Source organism: Electrophorus electricus, chromosome 14 (assembly GCF_041902795.1).
Source record: "Electrophorus electricus isolate QZ-2024a chromosome 14, ASM4190279v1, whole genome shotgun sequence".
Lineage (NCBI taxonomy): Eukaryota > Metazoa > Chordata > Actinopteri > Gymnotiformes > Gymnotidae > Electrophorus > Electrophorus electricus.
The window spans coordinates 12,881,732-12,908,273 of NC_137510.1; the positions used below are offsets into that span (position 1 = coordinate 12,881,732).

The 26,542-nt window shown below is 38.5% G+C and overlaps 1 protein-coding gene across 5 annotated transcripts in view; it reads left to right on the plus strand.

Annotated features, from left to right (window-relative positions):
* l3mbtl4 (L3MBTL histone methyl-lysine binding protein 4) overlaps positions 1 to 26,542 on the plus strand; it is a 58,713-nt gene that overhangs the window by 12,455 nt on the left and 19,716 nt on the right. For 4 of the 5 annotated variants that reach the window (XM_027002475.3, XM_027002484.3, XM_081695994.1 and 1 more), the window contains exons 6-17: positions 300 to 404; positions 643 to 778; positions 1,301 to 1,392; positions 1,772 to 1,923; positions 3,106 to 3,182; positions 7,596 to 7,681; positions 8,168 to 8,278; positions 10,148 to 10,262; positions 12,305 to 12,416; positions 18,077 to 18,262; positions 20,294 to 20,443; positions 23,168 to 23,241. In XM_027002475.3, the coding sequence (XP_026858276.2) occupies positions 300 to 404; positions 643 to 778; positions 1,301 to 1,392; positions 1,772 to 1,923; positions 3,106 to 3,182; positions 7,596 to 7,681; positions 8,168 to 8,278; positions 10,148 to 10,262; positions 12,305 to 12,416; positions 18,077 to 18,262; positions 20,294 to 20,443; positions 23,168 to 23,241 (1,396 nt within the window). Of the gene's footprint in view, positions 1 to 299; positions 405 to 642; positions 779 to 1,300; positions 1,393 to 1,771; positions 1,924 to 3,105; positions 3,183 to 7,595; positions 7,682 to 8,167; positions 8,279 to 10,147; positions 10,263 to 12,304; positions 12,417 to 18,076; positions 18,263 to 20,293; positions 20,444 to 23,167; positions 23,242 to 24,398; positions 24,440 to 26,542 lie in introns of all 5 variants that reach the window. The other variant, XM_027002494.3, reaches the window with a different exon arrangement.

Here is a 26,542-nt window from a genome sequence, read left to right on the forward strand (position 1 = left end):
ATCACCACACAGGCCACTTTGTTCATGAAGCGATCTGACGAGACATCTGGTCCCTTTCGAAATGCGACTGAGCATGTATTCGTTTCCATGGCAACTTGAGCGCACAGACACTCCTTCGGTATAGCAGCATCTTGGTCTTTGAGAAATGAATTAAATGTGACAGGAGTAAAATGCCCCTAAATGCTCTTGATTTCCTGTATGCTTGAGTTTACAGAGGCTAACTGTGGTTGACGCATATGTGTTTTGTTTTTGTGTGTGTGTGTGTGTGGGGGGGGGGGGGGGTGTGTGCTTGTTTACAGTACCAGTTGTTTCCTTCCAGCAGGAATGGATTTAAAGTGGGGATGAGACTGGAGGGAATTGACCCACTGCACCCCTCCATGTTCTGCGTGCTCTCCGTGGCCGAGGTTAGCATAGTGTCGGAGGACTTTGTTTCCCAAATGCATTACAGTACACTTTAGTAAAAAAGTATGAGTCTGTGAACTCCTCCCGATCAGTTAATAGTAGATTAAGATGTTTCTGGGAAGCTTAGTCTTGATGTTCCTGTAAAGTGATTGTCATAAAAAGACCAGAGCTGTTCTTAATCAGATGTGTTCATGCTGGTTAAGTTGGAACAGTTGGTTTTTTTGACTGTGTGTCTATCAGGTTATTGGCTACCGATTGCGTCTCCACATTGATGGTTACTCAGAGTGTTATAACTTTTGGGTTAACGCTGACTCTCCTGATATCAAACCAGCTGGATGGTGCGAATCTACAGGTCACAAACTTCACCCACCGAAAGGTGAGAGATCTGCCTTCTTCCAGGTGCATTAAATAGGGGCACAAGAGAGACACGTGTTGACTTGCAGGTGGGGAGTTGTGTGAGCATTCCTTCCTCTTGTACTCTTCCACTAGATGCTGGGTGGGCCAGGATGGTCAGCAGTCCACCTGTGCCACAGTGTCCGTGCAACATATTAAGAAAACACTCAAAGCCTTTAAAGTTTTTTTTTTTCTTTCCTTAGTTATAATTCAAAGCATGTATACTGCGTAATATTCCAGACATATAGCACATGATAAGACTTCAAATTGCTTCTCAGTCTCACAAGTAATGAATAACGTTTTTGCAATAATTCAAATAATAGTTTAATATGAATATGGATTAATCACAATAGACAATAGGCACATGTATTATTATACAGTGTTTATACCTTATTGGTGTCTGCTCAGTTTCTGTCTCCATTTATCTTGAGCATCTCTTTCATTCCCCTTTCATGTTGACTCTCTCTGTACCTCCCTACTTGTCTCTGTGTCTTATTTCTCTCAGGTTATAAGATGAATGAGTTTAACTGGGAGAAATACTTGGAAGCTTGCAATGCTCAGGCTGCACCAAAGAATCTGTTCAAATCCCAAAACAGCGTAAGTGCGCGGGCTTATGCGACACAGATGCAGTAGGTCTCCTCTTGGCAGAGAACAGCGTCACTTGCAGGGAGAAACAGGCTGTCAACTTCAGTCCAGAAAAAGAAAGCTGCAGTAATAGATATGGCGTGCATCTGTTTTTCCACTGTTAGCCTCTATTTATTTACTGCTATAGTTAAAATGAAAATATTTGTATAGCCAAGAATTTGAATTTACATTACCTAGATAATCACATGGGTAACGAATTTCTCATTTCTCTTTAGCTTTCAATTTTAGCACAGTTATCAGAGTTATAGATGTTTAAATTGGCATGCAACATTAAATTTAAGATTTTGGGGTTAATTCTCTAGATAAGCCCTAAAAACCTTGTTTGACACAGACCTTCACCACCTCAAAGTTCCAAGTGGGCATGAAACTGGAGGCAGTGGACAGGAAGAACCCTTGCCTGGTGTGTGTGGCTTCGGTGGCTGATATTGTGGACAATCGCTTCCTGGTTCACTTTGATAACTGGGATGACACCTACGACTACTGGTAGGACACCATTGTACAGAAGAAGCTCACAGACACACTGCTTAAGCTTCACCGATTGTTTTGGAGTAAACAAAAAGAGGTTTAAATGTTACTAAAGGTGGGATCCCATTTTTACAAATTTAAAACTGAATGGAAATATAAAACACTTTTGTGTACACCAAGATGGAATTTTTGTCTTTTAGCTTTATTTTCAGTCATTAATCCTTTTTCTTGAATGTATAATGAAGGCACAGTGCTCTGTGTCTGAGAGGGGTCCAATTGAATTCTGAAGGCATGTCGGAGCTCATCACCTACATTCAGATGTGGAGGCACATATCTGAGGCCTGCTTTAAAACACTGTACGATAACAGCAGGAAAGCGTATATTGGGCATTCACTCAAAATTCCTCTTGCAAATGCCATGTGTTACAGGAATTCATATTCATATGGCATGTTTGAGTCAAATGGAAAATACTAGGACTAATATGCATATGATTAGGATTTATTGAAATTGGCTATTTATGACTTAATATTATAGACAAGCAGTTCATATATTAGTTTTGCATAATTTTAATTACTTAATTATTTTGGGTAATTCTTTTTAATTACCTAATTTATTTAAAAAATATATATTTTAATTTTGAATTATCTAATGCAGAAGCATGTTATATGGGGAAATCCCACATTTAAAGGAAACAGGCTGTACGAAAAGCCAGTGTGTAAAAGGGTTCAGCGTAATGTAGGATATGATTGAGATGATGGGAGATGTTCTTTCCCTCTTTGTCATGCTGCTTGCTTACAACAGGAGAAGCTCCGAGCCTTGCAGCTCTCTCTCAAATCATCTTGCTATAGTGTGTGTGCGCACGCACACACACACACACACACACACACACACACACATACATACATACATACATACACAGAGTGAATAGAGACTTAATAGTATTCACCATCTCCCTCCCCCTCTCCTCTCCCAAGCTTCTTTTTTACTTCTTGCTTTTAGCTCTTTTATAATTAAAAGCAGCACTGAACTGGTGCACTGCTAGTTTTTGTACAGTAAGAAAGAAGCTATCTTGCTGTCAAGGAATCGTCAGAATGATATTAGAATAATGATATTATTGTGACACTTAATAAAAGGATAACTTAAGTGTGATTTTATTTATTTATTTAATCATTCATTCATTCCTGTCTTGGTTTTGCTCAGGTGTGATGCCAGTAGCCCTCATATCCACCCAGTGGGCTGGTGCCAGGACCATGGCCGACCTCTCACAGCACCTCAGGGTAAATGCCTTAGTTGTGACCCAAGAATTCTGCCCACACTCTGCATATCTCTTTGCCTCAACTCCATACATACAGGGTAAAAAGGCCAGTTACTGGACACTATTTGTTCAACCAATCTATACTAGGGGAGTGGCGTCATTTTGTCTTTTAGATGTAAAGCACTTACCATAGTATTCACCTGACTCTTCTTTAATTAAAGGACACATTACTTATAATGCTGGCTACAAAAGGCTGATTTCTGTTATGTTACAAAAACATGGTTATAGCCTGCATTAGTGTTCACCTTTTTGTAATATATTTTTTGAGTACATTTTTAAATATGTTGCTTCACTGAGCAAGAGAAATGTTTTGTGAATTAAGTTTACACCATTCTCTAGCCACTCCAAGACACTTGATTATTCATCAGTACGACTTACTCTTTTCCTTGTGTGTATTTTGACTGACAGGGTTCAGGCCTAATGTACTCACATATGGATTTATTCCATGGAGAGCACTGTTGTAATTTTCTCTGGCCAGTAGTGTCTGTAAATGCCGTAAATGTAGATATGTTTAATATTATTTGACTCTTAAACAGCAATATTATTTTGCAGGCAGCTCTATAAAATGCCAAGTTTACGGTCCTGTCATTACCCACTGATTTGAATTGGTCTTTATCATACTTTGTCTCAAAGTAAAAGGCACAGAGCTTCTTTTCCTTAAACTAAATATTGGCCAGTCTATTCCGAGGGCCCCAGTTTACAGATTAGTTTTTTCCATAGTTGTTTGTTGTTTATCCATCATCTCTTTGGCTTGATGAGGCATATATGCTGTCTAATTCAATAAAGGCCCACCTTAGCCCCCAGAGACTGATTTTGATATACATATCAGCTCCTGCATCATCAGACATGGTTTACACCCACTCAAACATAAACAGTCATTGATTTGTCAGATCATGTCATAAACACATCTGTCAGATGAAAGTTATGTGTTACGGAAACATATAATTGGCATATCTCACTTCTGGTTTCACACAAGAGAAAAGTGATCTAACATCTTGGTCTAAAACTGCTGGATAAGAGCATGACTGACATTTCTGCTGTTCCAAAACAAAAACCTTGCTGCGCCATTGCAAATTAATGTCATGTGTTAATCATTTGTTACCAAGCAGGCCAATAGAGAGATTTTCTATTTCTCTCTCTCTGTCTCTCTTTTTTGTTTTTCTTTCTTTTTCTTTTTTCTTTCTCTCTTTTCTCTGAACTGCTGAGCTTCTCCTCTCAGCTCCAGGGTGCAGTGTTGGCCCAGAGATGCTCTTTCTATCCAGGTCTGCAGCGTTAATCAGATTCACATTTTCATAAACCAGAGCAGCCTTTGGATTAATCTCCAAACACAATCATTATATATTGGGTCATTGACTAGATAAAATAATGGGGCAAAATAATAATCTAAAATATGGCCACAAGCAGTGATCCCTGGGGTGCAAGCACATTCTGACCAGTAATGCAAACCACTGCTGTAATATCACATACATTTCTGTAACTGTTAGACTGATTTAGGTTGACTCAGCTCAACCATACTTAGTGGTGGCCTTTTAACAAGTTGTTGTGAACAGGTATGGAAAGTTTGGTGGAGACTAAACCTATCTATTAATGTTGTAAAATTTTGGTTTGGTGAAAATAGCAATTAATCAATATGATTTTCGTATACAATTTAGGAATAGATATGTAGTGATAAAGCTCTCCTTCTTAAAAAGTTTTGCGTTGTAACATTGGTTATTACACTTAATTTAAACAATATATCTTAGCTTTGCATTGTTTTGCATTTTACCTCAAAGGAGTGTCCAGATACCTAGTAGAGTTTTAATCAATTCATCATGGAAGATGAATTGGAATATATAACTGATGTGCAGCATCCACACAGTATTAAATTTTGACATTTTTTTAGATAATTATTTAGAGACTCCAAAGACTACAGTGAGACCATTTTATAGACAGTTCAGTGAAAGACCTATGACTTGAAAAGGTTTGAAAGGAGTTTTTAAACAATGGTGAATTCCGCATAATCTGTAAAGTTTAGAAAAATATTCCAAGAAGCCATTTCATCTGTCTCATAGAAACATTGTTTTGATCCCAAGATTTTGTGGACACGTTTGAAATAGAATGGCATTCACATTGAACATGTTTTACAAAATGTGGCCCTGAACATACCATTCAAGTTTCATGTGGATTGGCCAGTGCCAGTCCTGTTAAATGTCAGATGACCGTTAACTGGTTAATGATGGCCATGTCTTGACGGCTATATCATCGTCATCAAGGAGACCCAATAATCACCCAAAGAAACCACATGCAAAGTTTCAACTTTGGGCTGACTGTTGATGAGGATATGGTATATTTGCATTGCATATTTGCATATTGTAGCACTCCATATTAAACAATGTTGGACAGTTTTGGCAAATCGCCTTAAAATGATCTGCCATATCAGTCTCTCAAAATCTAATGAAAGCATTGGTGAAATTCAGCTGCTTATGTAAAAGTTTCGCATCTAAACTATTGAATGTATGCAAATGTCAAATGTTTTTGATGCTTATTAATTAATTAGATTAAATTATTGAGATTTAGACTCTAAGAAATACAATTTCTTGCAGATAAGGTGAAAACCCTAGGACTAGTTCACAAACATAGATTTTCCATATTATGGAAATCATCAAAAAAGTCATCATAGCAGAAATTAATGGGCAGAGACGGGGATATCAGGAAAAGCCAAGGATTAATATTAACATACAACTTCTGAACCGTAAATCCTAGCCTCAAAATTTGTATGTCAGAACGTTCAGCACTGAGCTCGTGTAGGGTGGAGTAGTTTGGACCAAATGACTAAGTTTCATTTCTGCATGACTTACAGTGTGGTCTGCATGAGTAGTTTTAGGGGGAGAATCAGAAGAAAAAGAAGAAAATGTACAATAGGGTTCCATCAAATATGGTGTTTGAACCCCTAATAAACATGCACACACTCTCACATGTGTGTGCACAAACCCTGACTCTAGTATTATATTAGGCTTTCATTATCATATATTAAGCTGCTGTTGATTCCTCAGCACAGGGACATGCATTTGAGTGTTTGGGGACCTTTTGGAGAATGGCTGTCTCTCTTAAAGGCTACCAAGATGGGCCAGAGAGGCAACCACTAGACTGTGGACTTTGGTAGTATAAATAATGGAGGGAAATGTAATCCAAGCAGACAGAAAACAGCTAAACCAGCCAAGTCATACCTACGGATGCAGTCAGAAGAAAGCAGGCAGGATCACAGTCACTCTCCCAGACTGCACAATTCAAACAGGTTATGAACCATGCGCTGCACCTAACTCAGACACAGCTCAACTATTCCTACTTGGTCATTTATTCTTGGAAGATATTATCGTGAGAATGCTGTTGCAGCCATATGAAGAGTGGCAAATTCCAAAAATGTAGATTGTTACAGTGGGATTCTACCATGGGTACCCTGTATGTTGGCTAGATTTCATTATAGATAAGGGATGTTTGGGGGTGTAAGTGTGGGTGTGTGTATGCAAGGCTAAAGCTGTGATAGGCTTTGGTAAAGCTACGTCTTTATTCCGGAGTTAAAACGGCACACTGGGCTCTCTGTTGCTTTTTAGCAGTCCTTCGGATGCACCTCCATTCCTTTTTGTACCTTGTGTATCCTCCCATTATTTTAAACACAGCTTTGTATCCAAGAAACTCTGTTAATACAAGAGAGAAATGTTTGCAATCCAATGAATTAAGACTGATATATGGAATGGATTGAGAGGAATTTGCTATGAAAAGTTTAAAGGGATAAGGCCACCACGGGAACATTTTTCACCAAGTTGTGTGATTTTCTCCCCCCCTTTGGCTTCTCATCAGGAGGAATGTAGCTCATTGGTACTTTTTTGACGTCCGTGCACTGTATAATATTGAAACAGCATATCAATCAGGTTTACAACATGGTATTAAGAACTTCTTAAATGAGAGTGTTCAGTGTATTACTTGCTCTACAATTTTAAGATCATTTTATTTTATGATTCTTTTAAGAAACCCAACCCATTTTGATTGTATAATATGTCTAAAGGTTACTACTGCTGTAATGAAAAACTGTAAAAAGTGCGTATATCTGCATACTAGGAACTGTCATATTTTAAATATTTGTTTCCAGTGCATAATGCTGAGTACTTTATTGCTTTCTTGATGTTCTGTGCAACCACAGATGAATATGGCTCTCAGTTAGGGGGAAGAGGATATTTAGGTGTGGGGTCTTGGGCCTTTATTAAAGTGTACAGCTATGTGCTTCCGTCACACAAGGACTTATGATGCATCTCTTTGCTCTTGTAGCCAAACCAATGAGTCCAAAAACATGCACCATTCCTTTTTCTGCTCAGATTATGTTTTTTGGCTTTTCTTCAAGGACACCCCAATCCAGAGCATTTTGTATGGGATGAATACTTAGAAGATAGTGGCTCTTCTGCAGTTTCAAGCCAAGCCTTTTGTATGGTAAGCAGAGAATGGCTTTCACATCACAACAAAAAAGCATTTTCTACGTCTGAGAAAGCAAAAGAGATGACATGTTTTGTGTGGGTATGTGTGTGGGTGGTGGGTATGCCTGCACCTTCTTAGATCTTGGTGTGTCTGCGCATGCATACCTATTTCTATAGGTGCATTTGTGCATCTTGTATGCGTAAGGGAGAGAGATTGAATGTGCATATTGAAGTATTGATGTCATTCTATTTCTGAGCACTGCTAAATTGTACTGCAGGATTGTGTTTCATAATGTTTCTCTTTTATTGATAAATCCCAACCACCATGTCTTAGTAAAAAGAAAAAGCAAACCTTGAGGCAGAACAAACTCTGAATGGCAGTTAAATTATAGAAAGCCCAACTCATCCTCGCAGCAGCCTGTACTTGTAAATACCACAGAAACAGTTTATGCTCCTGGCGTAAAGCTGAGTGAAGGGTTTGATAAATGTTGTACGTGTGCAGAGGGCCCCTCATGGATTCCAGATCAACATGAAGTTAGAAGCAGTGGACAGGCGAAACCCAATGCTGGTCCGTGTGGCCACAGTTGTGGACACTGAAGACTACAGAGTCAAGGTGAGTATGGAGAGACAAGGAAGAGATGGAAACTCCAGTTGCAGATCAGCTCAAGTGATATCTCTCTAATAGTGGCTTTGTGTAATTGCATGTCCTGACAGGCACGTTACATATGCCAAATTAACAACAACCACTTTTGTCAGCACCTGAATGAAAACACTCTCCCCCACATCCAAACTACTTCTATAAAACTGCTTCTGTAAATGGAAATGATTAAACTTATTTAAAAGTAAAATACAATTAATTAACTTTTTGGCTACCAGTGACGCTTAAATATGCAGTTCTCATAAAGAGAAAGTGTGCTGTGCTAGTTGGATGACTGGGTTGATAATGGTGATGATAATATATGGCGATTTCACTAGCCTATTGTGCCACCCAACCTCTTCAAATGCTGCAGTCAAGGCTTCTGTTGAAACTGATTTGTCTATGTTCAGAATATTCATCTCCTTTCTAAATCTGTAATAATGTTCTACACTTTCATTGATTTTTTTATGTACTGAACCATTCCCATGCCTGGCAATTACATCTTAAATAGACACTTGAGCATTTCTCTTAGTCTGGCTTTCATAATTCTAGTGTTTAGTGACGACTCAGAGTTGATGGCATTAAATGATTTTTTTCATAAAAATAGTCATCTGCATTTTTACTTTTAAAAGTAGAAATATTTTCTACTTGTATACACATGAGACTGTGTGATTTTTGTACATAAATACATTTTACAGGTGTGGTATGTATTTGCAAAAGGCTCTCAGAGTGCTATTAGCTGGTTGTAGGTTGTGATATTGGCTTCGTCTCTTAATGCCTTTTATGACTGATGAAAGCATCTCCCTAGTCATACTAATTCTTAATTATATGATCCGATTCCGGCTATTAGGAGTCTGTGGAATTAATGTGGGGCAAAAAAACTCATTGACTGCATTGATTTTGACCTGTTCCTCTTTGAAAACAACTATTCATCTTAATCAGACACGCTCTATATCTTGTCAGCCTAGAGCAGTTCCCATTAAGGGCAACTCATTAGAAACCTGAAAAATTCAACAAGATGTCCATTACTGTGTCAGTCTTAGATCAGCTTTACTTTATTTTCATTTAGGACTATTTATCCTTTCTGCATTTTTTATAGGAGACACTTTCAAACTGCTGAGGCAAATAAATACTACACTGGCACAGCTTGTAACTGTTAGCAGCATAACATTTAAGTATTGGTCCACTGGCTCATACTTCTTTAAGGAGTAGGAGTATTATTAATTTGTTTACACTACAAAATAGAAAACAAGAGTTAACTATGCTTTCAAGACATAGGTTGATCAGCCCTCACTGATATTTGCGAAAATTTCACTTTTGGTGGAACTAAAGCTCAGTAGTTTTATCACAGTTCTCTTACACTGCAATAAAGTCACATCAGAGTTGCATCAGAGATTGCATGCTGTGGTGGTTCACATGAAGCCTAATGAATGCAGATTCCGGGAAGGTTTTGACATTTTTAATAAAAACCCTTTATCAGAGCCATCCCATTGGTTACACAGCAAGCTAAAGCTTTTAAAGGTGAAAATCTTTAATGAAATTTGCCTCACTGTACCTCATTGTTTTGTTTAAAATATTTTTGTAGTTAGTATCAACTGCTGACTAATCACAAAACCGATTTCTCTGTCGTAATTAGATTATATCTGATGACAAAATATTGTCCTGCTATTGTCCATTGAGTCTTGAGTTTCCAGCAAGGGTGCAATTCTCATTAGATCTATTTTAAAGTTCTAAAATCTCAGCACTGGCCAAAAAAAAGATTTCCATTACCATATGTATTTTTCAATTAATAGATTTGATGATTATTGACACATGGATGGCGTTCTCTTTTAACTCTAACACCAGGTACACTTTGATGGCTGGCACTCAAAATTTGATTTCTGGGTAGACTCTGACCTGCCGGAACTTCACCCTGTGGGCTGGTGTGGAAGGACAAGCCATCCCCTCGAACCACCACCGAGTGAGTGCACTTGACTCCAAGGTGCCCAGCCTTGGAACACCACACAGACCTACATAACATGCACATCGTGTAATAATACATGATTATCACAAGTCTGCAAACATTAGCAGATATGTGTGAAACTCCATGCTCCACACATGCTCTGATTATGCATCATGGACATTCTATATGTCACAGAGACATGTATGTCACCTCTTTCTGTATCTGAGCCTGTTTCCATAGTGGTGAAATGAAAAGAACTGATCAACTACATAAGTCTATGAAAGACTTTATGCATGTAGCCAGCTAACAGAGCCCAAACAACCGTATACTGTAAAGAAAATATAAACTGATCAGGGGCCCACAGAGTAGTGGCTCTACTCTCAAATAATTTTACATCTTAAATTATGTATCCATTAATTCATATTTTATGTAGATATTAAATGCTAGCTATTAAAAGGTAGCTAGCATTTAATTAAAATTGTGGACATGAATAATGATTTTTTGTGTGTGTGTGTGTGTGTGTGTGTGTGTGTGTGTGTGTGTGTGTGTGTGTGTGTGTGTGTGAGACTGAGCTACTTTTATCAGATCTGTCCCGTCCTGCTCTGTTCTTAAACTCATTTGAATACATAATGAAACGGCTTCACTAAATGTCAGTTATTCAAAGGAACCTTGTGTTCTACATACAAGACATTAGCTTTCCGCAGTGTCTTCAGTGTTCTGGGTAATCAATGATCAATCTTACTTTTATCAAATTCCCATGAAACTTGTGAAGAGTCTTTCACCTCTAACTCCGACCTTGGCAAACGCAATCACATTTGCTTGTATTGTTTCTGGAGTAATATAACAAGCAGTGTTTGCACAGTGCTGGGTTTCTGCATAAAACTGCTACTTCGAATACAAAAGGCAAGCTGTTATGGGGAGAAAAACAATATCCTAATGTCATTTCAGTGGTTTGCATTATGTATCATGCATGTAGGCTTCATGTTTCTTCAACACCCTTTACCATAACCACATTTGGAGGTTTTGGGGAAAGATGCTTACTGCACACTGCAGCAGTTATCTAGGGATGCTCCAATAGATTACTTGGGTTGATACAACTGATGATGATTAACCAATAATTTTAACATTATATATATTAAAGCAAGTTCAAACTACCATCTGTAAATGAAGTGCAGTGAGTAAGATATGTGAAACTCTAAAAATGGATCAGTGTTTAATTTTACATAGCCATGTATCAGGTAAATCAAACACTGCAATAATTATAAACATACTGTAAGGCGAGGCAGAATGCATTTCCGGGGATGAACAATGTTTATTTTGGGCAAATCCATATTCAGAAGCCTTAATATAGTCTGTGGTTGAAGTACTGGGAGTCAATGAAACATTACCAGATAACATCATACAAAAAAGCAAGATGAAACATAAAACAAAGAGCATAAAGAGAAAATGACCTCAGCAATTGCAACAGTGAACATGCACAAGGAGAATGCCACAATAACTGATCAAGCAGACGGGAATAATGGGTATAAATACTTGGACAAATCAAGAAAAATGAGACATAGCTGCAACCAATACAGAATAGGCATACATAAGAGGCACTGCAGGGAAAGAAACCAAAACAGAACTACATGGGAACAGAACAAAAACAAAAGATGGCATACAGCATCACCTGAACTGCAACGTCAGTCATCCATGAGAGATGCATTGCAGTTAACACAAAGGTGAACAAAAATGGTTTCACTGGATTTTATTTTCTAAATTTTCTGAAATTTTAAGTGACATTTTTGCACTAGCCTGTTGAAGGTATAAGAAGCTTTATGGCTAGAAACTAAAGCACTCAAAAAGAGAATGAGTTGTAATGATCAACTCAAATGAACCGATAACGATAAGACATATTTATTTGTCAATAAGGACACTTTTTGTATCAACTGCAGATATGTTGTGCTCCTCTAATAGAGGTTTGTTTCAGCACTTTCAATATTAAGACTTTTTACATTTTCAGGAAGGAAATTGATGAACTTCAGCCATGTGAGTTAAGTGCTCAATATACATTGTTCCAGCATATGCAGGGCCTTCTGACCTCAAGAGCTCCGTGACACAGGGAGTGTGTCCAACCCCAGGCTGCAGGGGAGTGGGCCACATCAAAGGCGCAAAATACACAGGACACCACAGGTAGGACAATGCATTTTATATATTTATTTATTTATTTATTTATAGTTTAATGTCGCAGTTCTCCCAAAAGCATTTGACCTCAGAGCAGGGCAAAATTAACTCTGAAAAGTTTCTCCATATTGTTCTATGGTGTATGGGACAGGCAGAGGCAGTACAATAAAGATTCTACTGACATGGCACGTATTTAGACAATTAATCCAAGAAGAAGGCATTCTACAGGAGTGGACTATCAGAGACCCTCACAGAGGAGCAGTCCTGGCCATGGTTCAGAGGCTGCAAGCTAGTTACTCCCTGCAGCCTCCATCCTCAGCCAAGAATCTGCCTGTACTGATCCCTCCTGACCATATATTACCAAGCCTGCTGTGATGGAGGTTATGGCCTCAGCAAAACATTCATTTCACTCCTTAAGCTTTGTGCGGCCTGCCTTCTGTCTTGTCAGGGTTTCTTATATCTTGTATCAGGCATTCTCAATGCTTGGGCTATCACTGTGTCTCCTCCTGTTCTTTGCAAATCAATATTGGATAACCTGGCGAAATGCCAAATTAGTTTGAGTTTGAGCAATGTGAAGCAAAGTGAAATAAGAAATGTAATCCGCTGTTTTAAGTGGATTTAAATGTATTAACCTACCTTTTTTCATCAAGTGTTCTGGAAAGCCTAGAACGCAGTCATGGGCTTTGCTCTTCGTTCTTCTGATTTTCATCTTTTCTGGGCAGGTAAACACACAAGAATCAATTAGGAGTGAAACTTGTTTTCCCTCATGAAATACACTTTCCATCATCCTCCAAGAGAGTGAGAGATGTCCATCAGAGAACCATTTCTAATTAACACGAAAGAGAACAAGGAAAATGGGGTTTATAAGGCAATCTGCAATTCACAGACATGGATCCAAGTTTAGTGAAACATTTACATTAAATCTGCATAACCTAACATGCAGTCACTGGCAAACTCACTTTATGCACAGCAATAGCATTACCTTTTTATTGAGTTGCATGCAAGAGAGAATACAATACTTAAATGTCCAAGATGCTCATTATATTTTCCAGTCATATATTAGGAAAGGCATCCAGTCTGAAGAATATTGATGTGTTTTAATACTTTAATAGAAATGAAAATTCTAGAAGTAAATGGGTATGGCATCTTAAAGGCTGATTGTGACATACACTGAGGCATGATTATTAGATTTATTTTCAAGTTATACTGAATAAAGATTCTCAGAAAGCTCCTTGTAATTAAACATCATTTGACATGCATAAGTGCATAATCACTGAGGGCTATTTTAATATTATTTTCTCCACTTCTTCCTCTCACTAACAGAGTGCTATATTTTTGATCTTTTATCTACTAATGGAAATTGCATGAGTTGAGACATGATCTGATGGTGAACATTTTATGGGTAGTGGTGACTCAGAGTCTGATGTAAAATGCATCAGAATTGTTCAGATTTCTGTTTCATAGGTTTGGTATATTTGCTAAAAAAAAAAAAAGTGTTTTCCTTTTTTCCATTATGCAACTTATGGACTTTTACACATTTTAAGACAATCTATAAGGTATCTTGCATTTTTAATGAAAACTGTTTACTTAATGACATGTGGAAATGGGATCCTAATTCACAGTGTTCCTAAGTATTGGCCACAACTTGATGTCATGCACGTTATTAAGTACTGGCCACAACTTGATGTCATATATGTTAAGTTGTGGCTCAGCATTAGGATCCTGTTCAGTGTACTGCCAGTCATTGACACTGTTAAACATTTTTATTTACAAGAGAAGTTACCAGAGGACCTAGACACAGAGGTTAGGATCATGCTGTGTTGTGTTTCCTTCATCATATGAAGGTTTGGGGACACTGGCATCATTATCAGAAATTTCAAGTTTAAACTCCAGCATTGTCAAGTGTTCTGTTAGACATTTTTTGGTTGAGAGATGGAAAATTTAAAAAGTACATACAGTAAACCATAGTAATATTAAATTCTGAAAATTATTGTGGAAATATATTATAAATAGGACATCTTATAAATAGGATGAATCTTGGCACCTCCTATCTTACTCCTATTGTAACACTTTCAAAGATCTCTAGAAGATATCTTAGGACCTTCTCCTGACACACACACTGATTTTTGTCTGGAAGCCATCTGTACTGGAGGAGTGGGCACCATGCAGTGAAGCACAGCCCATTTGACTGCAGTAATTTTAGCCTCCTCACATCTAGGCACCTCAGCCTATTTTTGCACTCCTCCAAAACTCTGTAGAACCCCCCCCCCCCCCCCCCACACACACACACACACACACACACACACACGTGCGTGCATGCGCACACACATACATATACACATATATAAATATTCATTCTTTCTTTCTTTCTCTCTTTCTTTTCCATATTTTCCATTGCTTCCCTCATGCATCAAACAGCTGCATTGGTCACCATTGTGTCCAAAGCTCCACCACCCTGTCAACACAAATTGTGTAGAATGGAATCCATGTCTACATAATGGAGCACCAGTTACGTTGACAGCAGTTGTTTCTCTAAATGATTTTTTTTTTTGCTATATAGCTTTGTTTTGCTGATATGATACCATGTAGGTCGTGTGGGTGTGGGTGTGTGGACGGACACAATGAATTCAGAAAGTATTCAGACCTCTTGTGAATAAGAGATTTCAGTTTTTCATTTTAAATAAAGTTCTGCAACTCTCTAAAAATGTTTTCATTTGTTATTATAGGTGATTAAGTGTAGATTGAAGGGTAAAACAGCAGTTATATCCACAAAGCCACAACACACTAATCAGGTACTACCACTGCATAAATTATGCAATGAGTAAAGGGGTCTGAATATTTTAAAAATCTCACCAGTCCTTTTTTTTAATCTCACCCTTCTACCGGAGACCTGAGAATTGATGTTGTGGAGCAGTATTTTTGCTATTCCTGGATTATGCTCTTCTAGACTAGGATTGTTGCCATCATCCCTGGGATCTGCTAGAGCCACTCCTTCAGGTTAGGGGTCTCAGCTACAAGTGCCGCTGTCACCACTGGGACAGCTTTGGTGTTAGCCTTCATCATTCCATTTTTTTCTTTCAGCCCCTGGTACCTTTTCAGCTTTTTATATTCCTTCCTTTTAATGTTTCCATCACTTGGGACTGTCATATCTATTATCACCACTGTTCCTACATCTTGTCTACTGTCCCAATGTTTGTTTGGTTCTTGCTTATCTGCCTGAATCTGGAGGTCCCACAGGACCTTATCCTAGTTTTTCTCCACCACCATGAAGGATCTCTGCCTGAAATGTCCTGTTTCTCTGGAAACTTTGTGTACTTGACTGCAGTTGTGACTGCAAACTCCCCATCATTTACTGCTGTACACTGCAGTGACACACCTGGAGTCTTCTTTAGAAGAGATTGTATATATTCTATACAGCCATAACAGTAAAGCCAAACTGCTTAATATCATTGGCATGTGTAACAATTGGCCACCCTAGTTTCCCTGTCGTGTATGTTTTCCTTTGCTTCCTGGTCGTTCCGTTTCTTGGTTTCATTTTCTCCACCCCTAGTCTGTTCCTTAATTCCAGTCCTTGTTTTAGTTCTCCCTGTTTATATGTTCACCTGTGTCTGTGTCTGTTTTATTTGCCTCCCTTGTTCGGTTTCCCGCGTTTAGTAAAGAACCTTCTGCATCTGTATTCTGCCTCTCGCCTTGTCCCTGCTAACATGTTACAGCATGAGAGCAACCCAAATGATATTAAGTAGGTTATATCTTCTTCTTTTTTTTTCATTAATTCATCTAAACTGCTTAATTAAGATCAAGGTCATGGGGCTAGTGCCTATCGCAGAGCTGGACAGTGTGCAAGGCAGGAACTTTCTCTACAAGAGCAGCATGGATTAGAGAAGTGTGTCTTATATTATCTTCCACCATTAACTGCTGTTCATACTCTCCCTTCTCCTGCTGTTAGTCACACAAGAGTGGAAGTGTTTATCTACACTGTAATATGGATTCATATTGCGAGGCTTTCAGCACTATCCTTTAAAACTATAGCAAGTTGTTTAACATGGTGAATTTTGTGATCATAAAATACATGATCTATACTTACAGCTCTTAAGAGGAGCCTGGCTATTTGGCAGTAATGAACTGTGAAGGTAAAGGACTCGGTGCTTGAATGGCACTTTATTTCCATCTGTTCTCACTAGAAGTGTGAGATCTTCCTTAATGAGCAGTGCAAGCTTGGGTGGTGAGTTTCATGTAGACCTCCCCTGAAAAGTACTGATTTAAAGTCCGCCAGGCATAGCCTATTATCTGATTAGAATAGTAAACTAATTGCCCATGGTTTCTTTGAAGCTGCGTTACCAGAAACTAACTGGCTGGCTGGTACACTTGTTCGCTGGCTATTGCCGTCATTGAGTTTATACTTTTGTCACGCGTTGTCTATGGTGTTGGTTACTGTCATGTGCAGTGATAAAGATAATTGTTTATATATGCCAATTTAACACAAATTTTATCACTAATTTATTTGTGATTCAACAGGTGAGTGCATTTTGTTTCTTTTGTCATCAAGACACAATACTGTGTATTGAATTAAATTTCTGTTTCTAAATTGGACATAACTAACTCTACCAATTTCAGGTCATTTTTTTAATACACAAGTATGACCTTGAAGCAATAAAGGTCTCCACCTGAGTGGAAGACTAATGTGTTTTAATCAATCTTCGTTTCATTACTAAAGTTGCCATATGCTTCAGTACTTCAGTACTTAATCTATACCAGGAACACAACTCTTCTGTTAAGTAGCTGTTGTGGCCAGATGGTGGTTCAGATGTGAGGGAGTTAAATAAAAAGTGGCCCTTTCCCCTGCATTTTCATAACAAAAAGCAATCAGTGCAGAGTGCTGCAGCCTACTAAACAAAGAACCAGCTCAGATGCATAAGTCAAAAATCAGAAGAAAATTCAGTGTACAGTTAATGTGTGCACAATATGTATGTCCTGTGAGCAAATGTCTTTTTTTATGTTTTTAGATAAACAAATAAATTATTTTTGCCAAGCTCTTCATGCCTTTGTAGTTACCTTATAACTACCCTATATTCTGAATTGTTGTCACCGTATCTGTTTATACTAATATCACAGAAGGCTGGAACATGAAAGTGAGCACTCTACCAAATATTTAAAAATGTTATTGTGATCTATAAGCATCCTGCCTTTCAGTATGCTCAGTTGTTCACAATCATTATTATGTTGGTTTTGATGGATGACAGCAAGCACATGATTCAATAAAGGAAATAATTTTGGTAACATAAGACTGGCCAGTCTTTAACCATGTCATTTCAACGGTGCAATGATGTGTTTAATATTGCATGTGTGGCATTTGTAATATGTAGCCATATAATATGATTGTAATAAGACTGCACAGTATAGACAAACTTATCTTGGCTGATGGAAGAGCTTGTTCCCACCTGTACGAGCTGTCATGGCATAAATCACAACTTCTATTGGAAGCATATCCGAGCGGTTTTACACACATGTGCTTAACACCTGCATCCTGCCGAGTGTCCACAGCATCGTACCCAGCAGCATCCTGTTTTATAGCAGAAACCATGTGCTGTGTGTCATCATGTGCACTTGTCTTCACCAACTATGTTCTCTTCTCCTCTCTGTCTGTCGTTGTCGCGTTCCGTCGGCCCCAGTGCCTTCGGCTGTCCATACTCAGACATCAACATGAAGAAGGAGGCTGTGTTGCCCGACCGGCTGGGAGGCGAGAAGCAGATCACATTCGTCCCTGTGCACTTTGTACAGAAAACCAAGCGGCTATGTGCAGAGGAAGAGGAAGAAGAGGATGAAGTGAAGGATGAGGACAGTCATGTTGAGAGCAGGTTAGGAGTCCCACAACTGTGTCTGATTCTGCCTCTCTGGTTGTCTGAACTGACATTTTTGGGGGGGATCTTTTTGATCCTAGTCTTTCTTTTAGCTAATTTAACATCTTTTTAAGTACCATGGTCCCTACATCTTTTACATTTCATATTAAAAGCTCATATTACCTAGTTGCCAGCATAATTTTCTGAAGCCAGTGGTAAGCCAATGAAGTATGGCAAATAAACCAAATTTTAGGCAAGATAACTAACATGCGCATGGTGGTCAAGAGAATGAAACCTTCATTGACTAGATGGAGATGCATTTAGTTTCTCTTTTACAGTTGAGGTCATTTCAGATGGTTTCATTATCACCCTTCATAGCAAGCTCAGCCCTGTTCGTATAGACCTGGCCACATTCGGTAATGTTTCACAACACACAAATCCACATTAGGAAATGAGAACTGGCTGGGTTTCTAACCACTTCATTCTGTACCCAAATTCACAAGAGTGGAACAGGAAATACCTTTTAGATTTCAGTCACTGTACTCTTCTCGGCATTGAGCCAGTGGGCTTCATCTTGTGTTTTCCCTCAGCAGAAACTTCAGAGGTGGCCAAACTGGATGTCTGTCTCACTCACAGCAGCATGCAATGGTACAGGGGCAGCTTTGCCCCAAACATCTTCTGAGAGATTGTGCAAAATTGCATTTCTCCTCCCATTGCACAATCGCCCCTTGCTAAGGTTACGGTGTTGCATCAGGCCAGATGTTCAGAGAGCTTGTCAAAAATAATGGCTGAGTGCTGCAAGGTGATTCTTCAATTTAAAAATCCAATTACCAGTACTCCGCGTCTCAAGAATGTGGAAGTAAGGTTTCACTAGGAAGTGAAATGGTTGTCAAACTCCTTTACATAGTCACCAATACGCACTTTTATTAATAAACATCAAGGTTAAAACTGAGACACTAACTCGACGGGCAGTCTCATTCTCTCAGTTAAAGCATCTAACCAAGCCGTAAGGTCAAGCTGTAAAGCTGCAGACCTTCTCTAATCCACATTCCTGCACAGTCATTCCCTTGACTGCAATTTTTTGTTCCCTGCTCACTTTGGCTCTCTATACCCGTGTAACCCCCCCCCCCCCCCCCGAATAACAAAGATTAACTCCCCAGCCAATGAGAGTAAAGGTAAAACAAAGTGGCAATGAATTAATTAGCATACAACCTTAACATACACAAACATGTGACATAGATATTATCCATACATACACAGCCAATACACATGCATAAATACAATCGCCTTTTGTGAAATCTATGTGCATATCTATTTATGCATTAGGTACCTTTTTATAGTCAGTCTTTTAAATCTTTGTGATGTTACCCAGGTGATCAGAGACTGTCCAATTGTCTTTGTATTCATTTATTTATGGTGTGGTTTAGGGTCTGGTGATGGTGATTCATAGCTTGCTCTGTTACATCACCTCACTTTTTAATGTTGAATGCCCAAAGAGATGTTTTCCTTTTTAGCTGAGGCATGTCCTGTTACTGAACTTGGTCAATAGACAGAATGTTGTTGTGATGTGATAAAAAAAAATTTTATATATATATATGAATATATGAATATATGAGTTGGAGCCATAACCAAACAATGCATCAGTCTTTTGCTTTGTTTTGTGAGTGAGAGTGTGAAGCATTTTGCTTGTGATCTTTTATAACATCAATGCATACGTTTTTCTCTAATGAGAGAAGTGATTGGTTCACACATCATACAGGAAGTATTAGTCTGTCTTTGTATGCATTAAACTATAATTTTTGTTTTACAAATTGATACAATTTTATGGCTCATGAGGCAACCAGCTCCCATCTGCTGTAATGGAAGTATTGACTGTAACTAGCACAAGGACAGATGTTAATCCTTCACTGCAATCTAAATGCAAATTGCCCCTGTTTGAAGTGAGTCACAAACCCCACGCATTTTTTCTGGGCCCCTTGCATTCTATTTGGGCACCTTTGCAGAGCTGAACAGTTACTATGATCCATGCATATTTCCTGCCTCTTTCAGGGCAGAGCTGGCAAGCTGTGACGCGGCCCCACGGCTGCGCGGCCGGCCCCCAGGCCATGCCATGGTGAAGCGGGAGTACAAGGAGGAACCTGTGTCTCAGGGACAGAAAGCACTCTCTCCACTGGGGAAGAGAGGCCGGCTGCCCAGCAGGTACACCAAGCTCATCCACTACACAATAAGAGCTCTGCAAGAACTTCACAGGCACTGCTGGGAAGCTCTCACTGAGGTCTGATGAGATAACTAGGTCTTTTGATGATACAGAGGCTGTATGATGAAACTCTGTGTAATATAAGTGGCTTTTTCTTTTGAACCCAAAGTTCCAAATGCAGAGCATGGCACTATTTTGGATCACCTTATTTCAAATAGGTATAGCTATAAAACACTTTTTTTTGCTTCCCAACTAAAATAAGTAGACCTCATTCTGTTTTATGCTGAAATCAAATCCATTTTTAGAATTAAAAATGAGTATGAATATAATAAGTAAAATGTACATATTTAGAAATCATATCAATTATAGTACTTAAAGTAATTCTGAAATAATTATATATTGATTAATTATATATGATTTATTCATAAACAAGGTTGTTGTTATTACACTTAAAATGTGTATAGACATACTTCTGAAATATACAATGTCTGGATTTTGCCTGTATTTAGCCTCAGGACAAAACTGAAAACATATTTGGATTCAGTAATAAATGTAATTTTTTTTCCAGGAAGCAAAGTCACTGTTGACCAGTGAAATTTTCAGATTTGGAAAGATGATTTATTCATATTGACTCTAGCAAATATATGGATAGTGTGTAAATGTGGAGCTAAGGCACATGTGACAGAGTATATGAAAAACCATTTAATTTTGGCATTTTATAAAGCATAACATTGGACTACTAGGAAATCAATCCCATCTTTCCCTCATAGTGTTGGAGTGTTTCCTTGAGGTAAACTATATTATTATGCGCTCTGAGACTGCAGGATAAGGGGACCTCTTTCCCTCTCATCACTGTATTTTAACTAAAGATCTGGGTAGTCCACATGGATTACACTGTCAGTCTCATTCCTCTGTACAGTTGTATCACAGCTAGTGGCGATGATGATGATGATCCTGATCCTTAGCACTACTGTGTAACATGGACATGGTTATTAAAGTAAATGTGCATGCCACATGTCCATTAGTGCTTGTTCCCATGGCCACTGTGAGACTGTCCTGCCCATGCGTTCAATTCCAAACATATGTTCCATGTTAACCTGTATGATTAATACTAAATGGATTGGTTTGTTTATAGGGCTGTGTTAATGTGGTCCTAGAGGAGTAGGTGTTAGAGGAGATGATCGTGTTTCTGTAAAAGCAGAATGTGTCATGAGGATTTTTTTAAGCATGTATGAAATGGAAGATAAACAGTAGCACCCCAAACACAATGGAGCAGACAGCCACTGCAGAATGATGACTGGATGATAGTTTTCTGTGTGACTCATCTGAAAAAGCATAATCAAATAGGCCTAGTCTAATGTCAGTAGTTTTTAGCAGGAGATGTGAGCTCCATATCACAGCCATCTCAGCCATCTCACTCTGTATTCCTACAGTCCCTTTTTGCTGCCATCAATTAATCGTATCTCTGCTTGACTTTCAATAAAAACAATGTTTTGGAGCAATTTTTGGTCTCCACTAAAACCATATACAGGAGAATTCCTCAGAGAGCGCAACAAGTCAATACCATGAACTCTCTGTAAGAACAAGAATGTTTTCAGTTTCCTCTTGCTGTCTTGGCACTGTAGCCTAAAATTAGGAAGCAGATTTATTTTAACTTTATTTTATTCTATTTATTTTATTTATTTTAACCTGAATGCATTTAGTATAAGCAAAGGGGAAAAATGAAAGTGGTCATTTATTTCTTCTAATACCATAATGTTAAGAATGTCTTGTGTTTCTTTGCTATAGTAACATTTAGCTACTTTGAGAGACAGTTCTAACCTGATAATTAGGAAAATAGTTTAACTAGAGATTTCATTTTTACCATGACATTTATTCATTCCACTCTCAGTGTAAATAGTATGGTATTTTCTGAGGCTCTTTGCCCTTTGAAATCTTTTTATCTTAATTTGTTACAGATGCACTCTCCCACTTGTTTTCCCCAGTACATTCACAGCCACTACTGAGTGCACTCCTGCTAACATTTCAGTGTAGTAGGATAAACCATACACATGCTTAAAGTGGGACCTAATATGAAAGGCAAAAGCTGAAAAGTTTGTCTGTAAAGAACTTCTGTTCCTCTGAGTTTGTGTCAAACCCAGATTATATCGGATACTAGGAGCTAATGTTGGATGACTGACTGATGCCTGGAATCTGTACATTCGCGTAAAGATTCCACATAGCAAAACATCATGCAAAACCTAGAAATTCATCAGAATTGTGTGTGCTAACTAAATCAAGAATATGAAACCATAAAAATGGTTGACTTTTATATCAGGCTGAGTCATGTTTGCTCACAAGTAGTCTGAAATGCTAACTAAAATTGTACTCTACAGTTAGCATTACTATCAGTTTAGTACTATCCACATGCCATGTATCAGATATTCACGTGTATGTGTTAGCTTTACATTGTAAAGATTGTGAATTTGCTTGCAGTTATGCTATGTACACTGTATTCACTTTATACTTGCCACTAACACATTCTTGTAATTTATGGTTAAGACACCACTATTGAAGATTAGGCAGTGCTTATGTTTGTGTGGATCTTCTCATCTTGCTGCCACTGTGCATTCTTAAAGTGCACACTCATTCTCTGGCCTGGAGAAGTGACTTGCTTTCTCTTTTTCTAGATAATCACACATCTGCTTCCTCTCTTATTTGTTTATCTCCCTCTCCCCTCTGTCCAGGCTAGCCCAGTCACCAAAATATCTGCGTGTCAAAGCTGAGGAAGAGGAGATTGAGGTGAACAGCATGATTGCAGGTAGGAAATAGCCATGTCACTAACCTGTGTTGTGTGCTGAGGTCTGTTGATCTTCTTGACTGGGTTTTGAAATGTTTTTGCAAATTAGTTTGCATATTATGTATGCATTCCATAGCCCTGCCAAGAAAACTGACTACCCTGTCAATATTGAATATATCTCTTGATCTGCAACCCCTTTTGACCGTTAGGGAGAATTGTCTGTGTTTTAATGTGGACTTTTAATATGAATTTTTACTCTCATTTTTTCCACTTCTGACTTTTGATCCACATCATACAGAAGCACACAGCACATCAGTTCAGTCAGCATGTCGCTTCTGCATTGCTTTTATCCATCTTGTTTTTGTGATTGCAATTCAGCCAGCTTCACACCTCTGGCTGCAGCTGACTTCACAGTTCACTTGCCATTTCTAAATTGGTCAGTGTTAAAATGCCATTTTGAGGGTGTTCCCCGCCTGTTCTGTAGGTCTTCATCATGCTTTCTCAGTATTTAGTAGTTGCTTTTTTCTAAGCATCAGTGGCCAGTTGAATGGCATTCTTTCCCCATCATCTGTTTTTATGTTTCTATGGCAGTGTTAGCAGTCTACAGGGGAAAGGCTGAGCCCTTCAAACCTCCAGTAATTTAGCATCTATGGTGCTGCACTAAGCTGCAGGGAGAATATTGGATAATGGAGTCACTCAACTGAAATACAGTTTTTAAGTGTGCAGTGGGACATAAAAAGGGAGTGTGTCTTTTCTGTGGGCTAAGACCCCTAAAAAGTCCAAGAATTTGGTTTCCCTTTTACATGGGAAAATATGAGCTATAGAGGCACAGAGGTTGACTGCATAGGCATATGTGTCCTGCTGTTAACTGTTCAGATGAATGTGCTCTCAGACGTTTAGACATTTACAAACTGAGCCATGTTGCTTATGCATACTGGTGGTGAGTACAGGTTCTGACACATTCTGCAGCAGACGTTGTGAACTGATGACTGCCATGTACTCCTGTATTTTTTTACTTTGATTATAATGTTTCTTCCATTATAACTGAAAGCTTTTAAATGTAATGTTAGAATGAGAATTTGTCAGCAGATATATGTTAGGAGAAGTCATGGAGGCTCATTTTATTTTGGTCCCTGTTTACTGCAAAATACTACAGTTCCGATGCTCTCAATTTATAGGTCCAGCTTCATTGATTTGTTTCAATTTCCTGATTGTTTCTGTGAGTATTCAAGTCTTCACTTGTTTTGTATATTTATATGCTGTCAGCAAGAAATAGGCTGTTGGTTTTTGTGTGCATGTTTTCATGTGTGCAAGCATATGTACGTCTGTCCATAATGGCACAGAAATAGCATATTCTCCCAGTGTCTCCTCAAGAGTGCGTGGGGCTCTGCTCTGTTCCCCACCACTGAGCATTCTTTTCTCAGTGAAGCAGAGTGAGGCACTAATTTTAGCTCTGTGTGCCTGTGAGAGAGAGAAAGAGAGTCAGAGAGAGAAAGAGGCTGAAAATGTGTGGTGTGGCTAGAGGCTGTAGGCAATGATAAAATGAGAGGAGGTGAAAGAGTCCTGGACATGACAATAGAACATATTACCACCATTGACCGCGTAACCCCCCCCCCCCCACACACACACACACACACACACACACACAGACACAAACATAATGCACTCTGCTCTCTTCTTGCTCAGCACTTGAAAATGTTCATTTTTCGTGCTTTTCTTTCTAAGCATCATTGACTGTGTATGAGGGCTTAAGTATGAGACAAAATGAAATATCTTTTTATATCTGTGTGTGCTTCAATCTCAGACACTGATATCAAACTTTTTTAGAATCTTGCATTGCAGTAATGGAAACTGCATGGAAATGTGTTGTCTGTGGAAGGCCATCGTGCTGTAAATCTTGGAATTGCAAATGGTACTCAGGTCAACTCTTTCATAAAGAATCAGCATGTATTTTACACTGCTGTTTTCACTTAAAAAAAAAACTTGCTTAAAAGTTTTATGCACTTTGCATCATTTTTGAACCCACAAGTTTTGCATAATGCACTACAGTAAAATATGCAGTGTGAACAATAAGTGTCTTTTTTTTTTTTTTTTTTTTAAGTTAGTGCATGAAACACTGCAAGGAACATACAGAAAATGATTTTCTCTGTTATTTTCAAAATGTGATGTAGGTGTGACAAGGGAGGTGAGGCAGGATGCAGAGGCGAGCCGTGACAAAACAAACATTTATTAAACACTAGACAAAACAAAAGCAACATACACTGAACAACACATTAAGACAAAACAACAAGCAGTAAATAGTCTTCAACACAATAAAAGGCGCACATTAGGGCAGCTGAAGCACAGCTTACACAGCGGACCTTAAATACCTGCGCTAAAAGTAATGATGACAAAAGACAAGTGTGACACAAACTGGGCTAACAAGGGAGCAGTGTGGTGGTAAAGACGCGCGCACACACATCACACGGACCTGGGAAAGAGTCAAGGAGGGCTTTGCCATGACAGTACATTTTTAATTTTTAGGTAGGTTAGAATGGCATTATCAGCATACTCTGTGCATGTATTTGTTTTAGATCCAAAAATGTGCAGTTTGCAATTGTAGTTCCAAACATTCTGATTAACACTTTCACAGAGAAATTCATATTAGGTTTTTTCTGAAAACTTGTGTAGCCATGAAATTTTGTCCGTTCAGCGTGTGCAGTTAGTTAGGAGTGACTCAGCAGATGGATTTTTATATTTGGTCCAGTTTCTGTCCCTAGCGTGTATAGTTTACTCCAGAATCAATCGGAAAAGGTTGGTCTCCTTTTGCCTCAAACTGTACAGTTGGAAGTATGTAGATTTTGCTAAATCCCTTCTTGCTGAGTGTACAGAGATATGTTGAGACCCAAGTGAAGTTGCTAAATATTTTAAGGCACTTTAAGAGCACTGGCCCAACTGCATTTCCAGCAGTATGATTCTGAAGATGAGAAAAACATTACAATGAGTTCTAGTGCCTTCATATTGCTGATTGAATAGTTGATTGTGGCAGCCATACTGTGGAATATTTCATTTGTCTCCACAGCATTATGAATGACTAGAGGTGCTTAGATTTAGGAGATAACCTTGTTTTCTCAGAGTCACCAGGGAGAAATAGTGGCAGAATGAAAAACCAAAGGCTCTTTACTGTAGTTTTCCATTGTTTTATGTGTGTAGTATTTTTGTACACTATTCCCAGCTACCCCACTACCATTATGTTCCATGTATATTTTCCCCATTACATAATCCACTAAAAATATTATCCATTTTAGAGTGTATTTTATTTTACTTATTTAATGACAGTGAA